The 13,096-nt window shown below is 42.6% G+C and overlaps 1 protein-coding gene across 1 annotated transcript in view; it reads left to right on the top strand.

Annotated features, from left to right (window-relative positions):
- Positions 1-2,354: 2,354 nt before the first annotated feature.
- The window catches only part of LOC124110693 (putative L-amino-acid oxidase YobN), a 34,040-nt gene continuing 23,298 nt past the window's right edge, over positions 2,355-13,096 (top strand). Inside the window, exons 1-6 of the mRNA XM_046470033.2 lie at positions 2,355-2,627; positions 4,055-4,133; positions 6,134-6,271; positions 7,087-7,188; positions 8,166-8,572; positions 8,838-9,111. Coding sequence (XP_046325989.2) covers positions 2,355-2,627; positions 4,055-4,133; positions 6,134-6,271; positions 7,087-7,188; positions 8,166-8,572; positions 8,838-9,111 — 1,273 coding nt within the window. The remainder of the gene's footprint in view (positions 2,628-4,054; positions 4,134-6,133; positions 6,272-7,086; positions 7,189-8,165; positions 8,573-8,837; positions 9,112-13,096) is intronic.

The following is a 13,096-nucleotide window of genomic DNA, read 5'->3' on the forward strand; positions in this document are numbered from 1 at the left end:
ATACCATGCCGCAGTTTAACATGAATACCCCACTCAGACACAGTATACTGACTCCGAGCCGACCAGTCCTTGTTTTAGCCCCTTAATGTCGAGCGCCAGACAGGGTAACAACAAGTACAATCTTTTAACGTCTTTTTGTATGACGCGGCCCGGGATCGAACCCTGGACCTTCCACTCTCCGGGCGGACGCTCTACCACAAGACCACGGAGGCGGTCATTTGATCAGGAAAGTTGGCATCGTAGAGGTTCTTGTTGTTTTCTTCAATTTGTTTCTTCGTCCTTCGTGACCTGAGTTGATTAAGTGAGGTAACTGGATCGGTAGTAGGCTCAAGAGTTACTCTACCCTGATTCTCCAGATGTCAACACACATGTTAACGGGGGGATTAGCTCTTGGGGGAATCACTGTCCCGGAACGTTTAATTCAGAACGTATAAACAATGAACGACAAATACACAATGTCTGGAATACCTGCTCTGGCAACACAAATATAACGATAAGCGGAATGAAGTTCCCGCTCTACCTCAGGCCGTTTCCTACGGGCGCCACATCCTGCTCGCGGTGCCCGCACTCCAGCACTCGGAATACCAAGCTGACTAACATTTTAACATCTTCCCAAGGCAAGTGAGTTATCTGACTATAAAAGTCCAGTTTCCACCCTTGCCGAACTAGGCTGGTATTATGGAGTTACATTTTGGCTGGACTAACGAGTCTATGCATAGTCCTATCAAAATCGCGCACCGAAATCGAAATCCGGTTCGTAAAGTGTCATGCAGATTTCGGTCGACTGCAGCATTTGCAAAACATGTGCACCGCTAACTCGTTGTCAACAGATATTTTCTAAATCTTTTCATGTTTTTAATCAAGGTGCTCACGTGATTTGATGCACTTCGCGATTTAAGACTCGTTTTATCCCAATAAAGACCTTGATTATCGATCAGATCGTCTTGACTGGGCGCCACCGTTTTGTTTGAAGCAAATGCAAGTGATACGAGAGGTTGAATCTGATTGGTCATAAGAAAGGACATAACCTCGCAATAGCCACTGGTGGCGCTACGGTCGAGCCCAGGATTTCCAGCCTAGTTCGGCAAGGGTGGAAACTGGACTTTTATAGTCAGTTAACTCACTTGCCTTGGGAAGATGACATTATAAATGTAAACACATATTTAGTAATGGACAACTATAGACAGACAAAGAGACAATGACGGTGCGTGATTACCGACACAGCCCAGGGGATAATTGATTGAGACCATAGATGTCATAATATATGAATAGCAGTACATAGTGACATAGTAGCACAGGTTGGCTGACAACAATGCAATGGCAATTAAGTCATGGAGATATAGACATATCACGGCTACATAAAAACTAGATTATGGAATTAAAAATGTTCATTTGGACAATGGTTGTCCAGAATAAGTCACTGTGACAACATCAGAGCTCAAAGTATTAGGAATGATATAGAATCATGTTTATTGAAAGCTGCCAACAGTAGATTAAATATTAGTAACACAGATGTTTTTTGTTTGTTTGTTGTTTAACCCCGCACTCAGCAATATTCCAGCTATATGACGGCGGTCTGTAAATAATCGTGGCTGTACCCTCGAGGGGGGTTGAAGAAGCGTAAAATTAGTCCCAAATCATTCGAAGTATTTTTATGCATACCAGACTTTTAAAACGTAGCATTTTTGTCATTTTAATCTTAGGCTTAACTGGTAAACTATCGCCAGTGACTGAAGGGATGATATAAATCCTGCTGGGGTCCATGCAGGAAGCAAAGGCACTGTAAGTCCCCATGGTCCCTAAGGGTATGGTGATCTCCCTTTAGTTACTGACGATCCCTAGCCCAATTTTATATTGTGTTGTTCACTGATACTTATGACTTTTATATATTCTCAACTAGTTTTAAATCGAATCTGTGACATTCTAGTTATTGTACTGTCCTTCGTCGACAGCTTTTTATTTAGTCTAAATCTATGTATCATTAATGTACTTCTCGTCACGATATGGCTGAAATACTGCCGATGTGACATTAAATCTTAACTCACTCACTGTAAATATTCGAGTCTGGACCAGGCAATCCAGTGATAGATATCGTGATTATTGATTCACAGATGTTCCTGGTCAACTTTTCGTATAGTGTTCAAAGATTTCGTTGAGAAATATATTATTTATTTTGTATAAATTGTTGATGATAAAAAAAAAGAATATCAGTGTACTTAGGTCATGAGTTTGTTGTGCAATTGTATAAGCTTGTAGCAAGTGCCAGGTGCTGAGATCGTATCCCGCTTGTGACCGGGGTGTTGTTCAGCCTATGACCCACCAATGTTTACAATTCTTTACAGTGTTGTCACAGGATGAGCATCTCTGGAATAGCTGACTCTCTGATGCACAATTTACCAGATGAAGAAACAAAAGCCAGCATCTTGCAACAAGACAACAACTTCAGGCCATTTTTTGACACAATAACGACCGGGGGTCTCAACTACGCATGCGCCAAAGGCGCTGACCTTGACGACCCGGCGCCATACTTCCAAGAGGTGACCAGACGACCAAAACACGTGCTTATCGTGGGTTCAGGGGTGGCGGGCCTGGCTGCGGCTTACGAGCTACAACAAGCTGGGCATGAGGTATTCTGTGCGTCTATATGACTGAGCCTAAATGTTGTGACGCTGATTGTTTGTTTGTTTGTGGTTTGCGGGTTTGTTGGTTCTTTAACGCTGCACTCAGCAATATTCCAGCTATATTTACGGCGATCTGTAAATAATTGAGTCCGTACCAGACAATCCTGTGATTGACATTATGAGCATCTATCTACGCAATTGGGATACGATGACATGCATCAACCAAGTCAGCGAGCCTGACAACCCTATCCTTTTAAGTCGCCTCTTGACAAACATAGACGCCTCTCACGACAAACATGGGGTGCTGAAGACTTATTCTTACCCAATGAAACATATGACCCCTTAGACCCCACACCCTACACGTCCAGACCACCTCCTGACACACACGCACGCACGCACGCACGCACGCACGCACTCACACACTTACACACACACCACGAATGTTTTTGGCGATAAAAACGTAGTCACCTCTTACAACAAGCCTAGTCGCACAGGTTGCTGAAGACCTATTTTCAACCCAGAAAGTCGTGAGGGGATTGCTGTTGTGGTAACAACAGGTCATTGTAGTCGTGATGAGAACAGTTGCAGCTCATTGTGTGCATGGTGGTTACAGCTGTCGATTGTAGTCGTGGTGGTAACAGCAGCTCATTGTAATCGTAGGGACCGCAGCTCGTTGTGAGGTAACATCAGTTGATTCCAGTCGTGACGGTAACTGTATCAGCTGACTGCAGTCGCGATGGTAACTGTAGCAACTGATTGCAGTCGTCATGGTAACTGTAGCAACTGCTTGTAGTCGTGATGATAACTGTAGCAGCTGATTGTAGTCGTGATTGTAACTGTAGCATCTGATTGTAGTCGCGATGGTAACTGTAGCAACTGCTTGTAGTCGTCATGGTAACTGTAGCAACTGCTTGTAGTCGTGATGATAAATGTAGCAGCTGCTTGTAGTCGTGATGGTAACAGTAGCAGCTGATTGTAGTCGTGATGGTAACTGTAGCAACTGCTTGTAGTCGTGATGGTAACTATAGCAGCTGCTTGTAGCAGAATGGTAACTGTAGCAGCTGCTTGTAGTCGTGATGGTATTTGTTTCCAGCTGCTTGTAGTCGTGTTGGTAACTATAGCATTTGCTTGTAGTCGTGATGGTAACTGTAGCATTTGCTTGTAGTCGTGATGGTAACTTTAGCAGCTGCTTGTAGCAGGGTGGTAACTGTAGCAGGTGCTTGTAGTCGTGGTAACTGTAGCAGCTGCTTGTAGTCGTAATGGTAACAGTAGCAGCTGATTGTAGTCGTGATGGTAACTGTAGCAGCTCTTTGTAGTCGGGATAGAAGTTCATTGGTGTGATAGGAATGGCAACAGTGGCAGCTGATTGTAGATTGTTGTGATAACCACTGATTATAGTTGAGATGAAAACAGCAGGTGGTTGAATTTTGCAGGTCACCATTCTTGAGAGCGAACACAGAGTCGGGGGACGCATCAAAACAATAAGATTCGCAAATGGACTTCACGCAGACGGTTGGTATATGGTTACGCAGACGGTTGGTATATGGTTAACTAGCTGCCCATCGTCCTTAGTCTGTGTTGCTGTACTGTACTGGGCGGGATTATACATACATATGGGACATTTTTCTTCAAACGGACATTTTTCTTTCGGTCATTTGAGAATAAGCAGAAATACAGAAAAGTCTTAGTTTTTGTGTTCGCAACACAAATAAGGCCGTAATCTTTGCTCTGTTTGAATATTGTGTTGCGTTTTGTTGTCGAGAAAGGTGGGGAAGGTTGAAAATGCTCACGGTATATCTGGTTGTGTGTAAAACAGGAGGAGTGCTTGGACATGTAGTTGTGTATTACTGTATTAAAACAGTCGACCTGTGCATGTAGTGCTGTATCACGTGTGTTGAATAAAGTATGGGTATACAGCTCAAACTGGGGTTTGCATAACGCATTATGTGTTATGTTTAATGCAGGAAGGACGATACAACTCTCCTCACATGTTACCTGGTTTCTATGTCACCCAAGCGGGAGATATTGCTCCATGTCTAACTGGGTTTCTATGTCACGCAAGAGAGATATATTGTTCAATGTCTAAGTGGGTTTCTGTCACGCAAGAGGGAGATATTGCTCCATGTCCAACTGGGTTTCTATGTTACGCAAGAGGGAGATATTGCTCCATGTCCAATTGAGTATATTTGTCCTGCAAGAGGGATGTATTACTCCATGTCCAACTGGGTTTCTATGTCCTGCAAGAGGGAGATATTGCTCCATGTCCAATTGGGTTCATATGTCCTGCAAGAGGGAGATATTGCTCCATGTCCAATTGGGTTCATATGTCCTGCAAGAGGGAGATATTGCTCCATGTCCAACTGGGTTTCTATGTCCTGCAAGAGGGAGATATTGCTCCATGTCCAATTTGGTTCATATGGCCTGCAAGAGGGAGATATTGCTCCATGTCCAACTGGGTTTCTATATCACGCAAGAGGGAGATATTGATCCATATCTAATTGGGTTTATATGTCCTGCAAGAGGGAGATATTGCTCCATGTCCAACTGGGTTTCTATGCCATGGAAGTGGGAGATATTGCTCCATGTCCAACTGGGTTTCTATGCCATGGAAGAGGGAGATATTGCTCCATGTTCAACTGGGTTTATGTGACCTGCAAGAGGGAGATATTGCCCCATGTCCAACTTGGTTTCTATGTCCTGCAAGAGGGAGATATTACTCCATGTCCAACTGGGTTTCTATATCATGCAAGAGGGAGATATTGATCCATGTGTAACTTGGTTATATGTCACGCAAGAGGGAGATATTGCCCCATGTCCAACTTGGTTTCTATGTCCTGCAAGAGGGAAATATTGCTTCATGTCCAATTGGGTTCATATGTCCTGCAAGAGGGAGATATTGTTCCATGATTAACTGGGTTTCTATATCATGCAAGAGGGAGATAATGATCCATGTCTAACTGGGTTTCTATATCATGCAAGAGGGAGATATTGATCCATGTCTAACTTGGTTTATATGTCACGCAAGAGGGAGATATTGCTCCATGTCCAACTGGGTTTATGTGTCATGCAAGAAGGGAGATATTGATCCATATCTTACTGGGTTCATATGTCCTGCAAGAGGGAGATATTACTCCACGTTAAACTGGGTTTCAATGTCATGGAAGAGGGAGATATTGCTCAATGTCCAACTGGGTTTCTATGTCCTGCAAGAGGGAGATATTTCTCCATGTCCAACTTAGTTTCTATGTCATGGAAGAGGGAGATATTGCCCAATGCCAGACTGGGTTTCTATGTCCTGCAAGAGGGAGATATTGCTCCATGTCCAACTGGGTTTGTATGTCATGCAAGAGGGAGATATTTCTCTATGTACAACTGCGTATAAATGTCGAGCAGGAGTGAGATATTGCTCTATGTTAAAAACAGGGTTTTTGTGATTTAGAATATCAGATCGCCGTACTCTTTGTAGTAGGGGAGATAATATTATCTGCCAAACCGTTTATCTTACTGAACAGCTGGAGCGATGAGATTCCCACCAAGCCACTACCTGACGATTCATTACATGGAACATTTCAATGTCCACAAATGCCCTTTCAGAGAAAATAACCCTCACAGCCTGTACTACATTCACGGAGAAAAACATACTTTATCTGGTAGGTATACGTCTTTTATCTTATATCAGAAATAATAATTGAAGAGAGCTTTTTATCTCTTTAACCGGCTACACATGTATATTCTTCATGCAAGAAATTTATTGCTCCATGTCCAACTGGGTTTCTATGTCCTGCAAGAGGGAGATATTGATCCATGTCTATTTACAGGTTGATGAAAGAGATGTCTAAAGATTGCACTAATCACTACAGAAACAGGACAAAGTCGAGACTATGACACTACCACTAGTTAACAAAGTAAAGTACTTATGTTTATGGACCAGGTTAAAATACAAAACGATAAGCTAATTGACGACATAGCAACACATGGCCATTATCATCTATAAAAATACACGCTTCATGAGTCTTAATGCTGAGGGGAGTGACTTTTGTGTTTACATCCGCCAATGCGGTTGGTACGATCAGATTACCGTTTAACACAAAAGCTAAAATATTACGATTACTTTAATTGTAAATGGTAACAATGTCTATGCAACAAGTTATAAGTGTATACGTTTAGATACGGCAATTGAAATAATTATAAATTTGCATTAGAAATTGCATAGATGTAAATGGTGGTAAATTCAAATGATATTATTTGGTCAGAGAGGACAAGAGTTTTGGCTTTGCTCTGTGTTAAAACCAGTCGCCTGTGTAGTTCTAAATTATACAGACGAATATTCAAACTTAACCATTGAGAAGAAAAATGAAGAATATAGGAGGTCGCTAGGTACTCACTAGGTCATTTTATAATTTCGAAAACAGAGAAAAATTAAAATTGAATTTTGACATTTGAACTGTTTTGAAATTCGGTAAAGAGAGGAATCGGAACCCTGGCTTTTACTGTGACAAGCACTGGAAGGGATGGGACAACAATATCACCCCTCAAATCAAAGAAGCTTTGAATATATCCGACATAAGTAAGTAAATTATTTTATTTAAGACCCTTTGGTACTTCTCATCCCATTGGGTTGGCCATGGGTAGGAGGCAGAGTTTAGGTGGGGTATTGAGGGATGGTTGGGGTGGGGTTTGGACGGAGGGTTGAGGTGGGGTATTGAGGGATGTTTGGGGTGGGGTATGGAGGGAGGTTTTGTGTGCTGCATAGAGAATGGGTTGGGATGGACTATGGACGGAGGGTTGGGGTGGGGTTTGGACGGAGAGTTGGGGTGGGGTTTGGACGGAGAGTTGGGGTGGGGTTTGGATTGAGGGTTGGTGAGGGTGATGGAAGCAGGGTTTTGGTTTTGTGTGGAGGTAGGGCTTGATTGGGGTATTGAAGTTGGGTTTTGGTTGTGTATGGAGGGTTGGTTGGGGTGGGGTTTGGATGGAGGGTTGGGGAGGGTGATGGAAGCAGGGTTTGGGTTTTGTGTGGAGGTAGGGCTTGATTGGGGTAGTGAGATTGGGTTTTGGTTGTGTATGGAGGGTTAGTTAGGGTGGGGTTTGGACGGAGGGTTGGGGTGGGATATAGAGGTAGCGTTGGATGGGGTATGGAGGGAGGGATGGGGTTGGGTATTGAGGTAGTGTTTGGGTGGGGAACGGAGGATAGGGATTGATTGCGGAAGGGGAGGGGAGATACTGGTGCAAAAACTGGGACTGACTGGCCGCGGCTGACTGGTATGAATGTATACCTTGGCAGTTGATGGCATTTCCTGCAATGTTATCTTCTTGTGACCGGGGGATACAAGGTCACAAGTATACCACATATGCCCTTAAAGTCAACCAAGAACATTCTTTCAGTTTCTGATTGTTTGTTTAAAAGTCGATTATTTACAGGTCATAGTGACATTGTAGAAATACTGCTGATTGCAGCGGAAACAACATTCATTCTCCTAATGTTTGAAGAGATGGATGCGATGCAGGCAAAATGTTTCCTGGTTTTAAGGCTTCCTTTACTTTCAGTGTCCTACTGGAAGGCGACTATTGCTCCAGTGATGAAGGAGCTAATGCAAGATGGGAGTACAAGTGGCTGGGATCTCTGGGTGCGAAAGTGGAGTTCCATGTCTCTCCACGAGTTCCTTCATACTGACATCAACCAGGCGACGTCTCATAAACTGAGGCCATGGCCACAAATAGCCATTGAAGGATATATCTATCTCAGCTATGCTGCGTCCTTCCTTAACAACAGTCTGATTGAGACTCTCCGTAATGACATGGGCAGGTTCATGTTGGAACCTGTATACACTGCCCGCGACGGGATGGATGCACTACCACTTGCTTTCATGCGGCCAACCCCAAATGGCTGGAATCCTGATGTTAATCTTAGCAGATGTATCAAATACGGCGTACGGGTCTACACTGTTGAGAAGGTCAGTATCAAAACGGTCAGACGTGTTATATGAAAACCTGTTATATGAAAACGAAACAATAACGATGACCGTCTACTGTGCAGTCATTTGGTTACAACGTTCATTTGTCAGGCCGTAACAAATTGTTGGTCTTGAAGGCGACCTAATTGGATCGGGTGGTCCGGTTCGATGGCTTCTTTAACTGACTGTAATTTGTCCGAGTGCTGAAAAGGGTAGATTTCAGAGAGCTCATAATCACTAACTGCTCTGTCACATAACAACACAGGTGATGTCTGAAGGCGGCGAAGAGCTTGCCATGGTAACGGGATGGGACGAGGTATCAGATGACTCTGTAACCTACACGGGGGACGCTGTCATCATCACCGTTCCTCTCCCCATCCTCCGGCAGATGAACGTCCCCTTCTCTCCCGAGAAGCACCGTGCCATTGCTGCTGCCCACTACATACCGGTTAACAAGATAGCGTTACGGTGCAGGACTAGCTTCTGGAAGTCCTCCGGTGGTCATCAGGGTGGAATGGCTACCACCGATCTCCCGATTGGTAAAACTTGTGTTCAATTAACTCATCATCCCGCCATATGTCTCTGTGTTCTGTGTGTTCAAAGCGTTTCTTCTGTCTGGTAAAGAAATCAGGTTTTAACGTTTGTTCCGTGAATGTCATGATTGTCTGGGCTGTAAGGAAAATGTTATCATTTCCAGCCTTAACGGAGCCTTCATAGTTTGAGGTGATGTGAAATGTGGTTTAGCGTCGCAGGCGCACACGGACGCGTATGTGTGTGCGTGTGTTTGTATGAGTTTGTGTGTGTTTGTATGTGTTTGTGTGTGTGTCTTTGTATGTGTGTGTGCGTGTGTTTGTTTGATTGTGTGTGTTTGTTTGTTTGTGTGTGTTTATGTGTTTGTTTCTGTCTGTATGTGTGCGTGCGTACGTGCGTGCGTGTGTGCGTGCGGCTGCTTATACCAGTCTGCACTGATGCCGCTTTTATAGTCCTAGCCCACTGACATATCAAGCCGCAAAGTAACGTGGATATTCCACTCAGATACAGCATACTGACTCCGGGGCTACCAGACGAGCGCCAGGCATTGAAACAACAAGTGCCGTCTTTTAACGTCTTTTGGTATGACGCGGCCAATGACCTTCCTCTCTCCGGACGAACGATATATCCACTATACCACCGAGGACGTCTATGATATATAATGGTGTGCGTATATGATATACTAAAATCAATCACATCATGCAGTATAGCATGTGTTGAACAGATTAAACAACTTCAACTTCCAGTGAAAGTTGATTGATATTGATTTGGTTGACCTTGACAGTGACTCAACAGTTGCATGGTTGCAGGTCACAGAAAAGTTTTAGCTGTATATTGATTATTATTTATTACTTTGTCAAGCTTGCATATGTGTACAGTCTACACGCTACATATAAATACCAATTTGGTAACGCTATATTTCATCATTACCATAAGGGTATATTTATATAAGGGTTCATTTCTTACAGATTGCTTGAACATATAGAAATACAATTTCAAGACCGTTTGTAATTCTACCGGTATCATTAAGCTGAATGTTTGAAATTATGAACGGTTTTTATTACACAATAATGACCTGAAAGCATATTAGAGAACATGATTGTACAGGCTATTTTTATGCTGCTATTTTCCAATATGTACGGTGAAACATTAAGGGAATGTCGTTTTTAAAATTTCCCGATTCGCATGCCACGGTCTCTATGGCATACGTTGACGTTTGTGCTTGTGCAAGTTCGTGAATGTCATTTCAAACATTCGAATCCACATCTATCTGACCCAGGTATGACCCTGACTCTGTGTAAAGATCTGACAACACCTTCATGGGGGGTCGCTACAAATTAAAGAACGCCGAGGCTTTTAAATTCTCGGTACGAGTATTCCAAACATTCAGACAAGCATATCTGATTTCTGAATCACGAAAACGATTGTAATGAAAGAGTTCCGAATGCAAATAACACGTCCCATTTTAATTCTGGAAACCCAAAAGTCCAGAAACTCTACGGTCTTTGCCCAGTCTCGGTTAAAGGTATTTACAAAATTAAACATGCAGTTTTCATGGGAACATACCAAGGAAGAAAAAATGAAAAAAAAATTGTTCAAAAACTCAATATTTAGACTATGTCCAAGCAAACACCCCCATCCACCTCAACATCTGAACAGTCTCCAGCAACAGACCAAAACAAACTTATACTACTGGCATTCTCAACCAACACCACACCACTCAACGACACCTTCTCAAACAATAAATTCGCCCTCTGCCTGAAAAAAGTACATATATCATACAAATACATAAACAGATGTGGCAGGGGGTTCAAGATCACCTTTCCTTCACAAGACACACTCAACCAAGCACGCAGACAAACAATGATAGATGGTCTTAACATAACATGGCAAACACCAAAATGGCTCACATCTATACAGGGGGTTATATACATAGACCATAGGGACACACAAGAAGACATACTAGAGTACATCCAAACAGCAAACCAACTCCACACACAACCCCAAATCACAGATTACAAGAGCATCAATAACAGAACACCCATACCAGGCAGAACCACAACACAAACTATCTTCCTTACTTTCAAGAGCACCACACTACCCACACACATAATTTTCGGAGCACTCAGATACAAAATTAATCCAATAAGGAAAAACCCACCACAATGCAACATATGCCACTCTTACAACAATACTACAGCCACTTGCCGACAACCGCCCATGTGCCAGAAATGTGGGTCCCTCAGACATGAAACCCCAGAGTGCACATGGGCGGCCTACTGTATACAGTGTGAAGCTGAAGGTCATACAGCCACACAAAATACTTGCCCACTCAAACAACAACACATCCTCCGGCTCAACAAACACATCAAACAGGAACACCTACCCAAACCGGCCAGAATATTAGCACCATGCATTTGGCCTTAACATCCCCACAAATCTACAAATCACATGGTGTTTTTGCAGTGGAACTGTAATGGTCTCAATACTAATGGGCATGAACTTAAGGCCCTCATCGCCCTAAACAAAATTGCCCCATATGTAACAGCAGTACAAGAAACAAAACTATTTCCCCAAAAAGCCTTCAAATTGCCAGGCTACACATTCATTCGACAAGATAGAGCCAAGACCACCCAATAAACCAACTAGATTTGGAAAATACATAATAGAATGGTTAGACACCAAAAATCTCTTAAGCTTAAACGACAATAGAGCCACAAGATTCCCTACCAGCCATTTACAATCTCCCACTGCAGTGGACCTATCCATTACCACCCCCCAACTTTTCCAAAAACTCACATGGGACCCCCACAATGACACCTGGGGTAGTGATCATTTCCCCATAAAAATTTCTATAAATATCCTTCCCGACAAGCCCCTATCTGACCCCAATCCCACTTCTGACTCCCCTAAACAAACTAAATTCAACTTTACTAAAGCTGACTGGCAGGAGGTCGTCACATTATGCAACCAAATAGACACACACAACATACACAGTACCGACATCGACACCTTCAACACAAACCTCAGCAATACTCTATACAACATATCCATTAAATGCATTCCTACAACCAAAATAAAACCCACACATAATACAGTACCATGGTGGAGCCCTGAAATTATTCAATCTAGAAAACTTAGGAAAAAAGCTCTCAATAAGGCTAAACATGATCGAACTAAACTCCATTTGGCCCATAAAGAAAGAAATATTACCAAAGAACTAATCATGGCAACAAAAAGAAACCATTGGCAAACTTTTACATCAACCTTGAGGATGGGCAAACAAAATTCAAAAATTCTGTGGAATAAACTTAAAGCAATAAAAGGCATTGCCAAATCTTTCAACTCGCCCAACTTTCCCCTACTTAAAACAGACAAAGAAAAGGCTAATGCCATGGCCGCCCATCTTTCGGCCGTAAGCAGCTCCGCCAACCACTCCAAACACATACAAGACACTATAAACACTCAACCTGCATTTCAAAACAGATCACCACTCTCACACCTTGCCATAAATAAACTCATCAACATCCACGAACTCCAAAACGCTTTAAAAAGCAAAAACACAGCCCCAGCCACTGGATTAGACAACATAAGTTACAAAATTCTAAATCATGTCCCCATCAAAATTCAAAAATTAATACTTCAACTTTACAATCAGATTTGGACTTCTGGCCACCTCCCCAAAACATGGAAAAATGCTCTAGTGGTGCCAATTCTAAAACCAGGGAAATCCCCAAATGACCCTGATTCCTATCGCCCTATCTCTCTCACATCTCATCTATGTAAAATCATGGAAACAGTAATAAACAACAGACTAAAGCATAAAATACAAAACAATAGCCTTATAAAAGAGGACCAGAGTGGCTTTACAGCAAACAGACAGACCCTAGATCAAATTTTAAATTTGGAACATGATGTCAGGACAGCTCAAGCACAAAAACAATACACTGTGGCCATTTTTATAAATTTTTCTAAAGTATTTGATATGGTTTG

Source organism: Haliotis rufescens, unplaced genomic scaffold, assembly GCF_023055435.1.
Source record: "Haliotis rufescens isolate VD_foot unplaced genomic scaffold, xgHalRufe1.0.p SCAF_10, whole genome shotgun sequence".
Taxonomy (NCBI): Eukaryota; Metazoa; Mollusca; class Gastropoda; order Lepetellida; family Haliotidae; genus Haliotis; species Haliotis rufescens.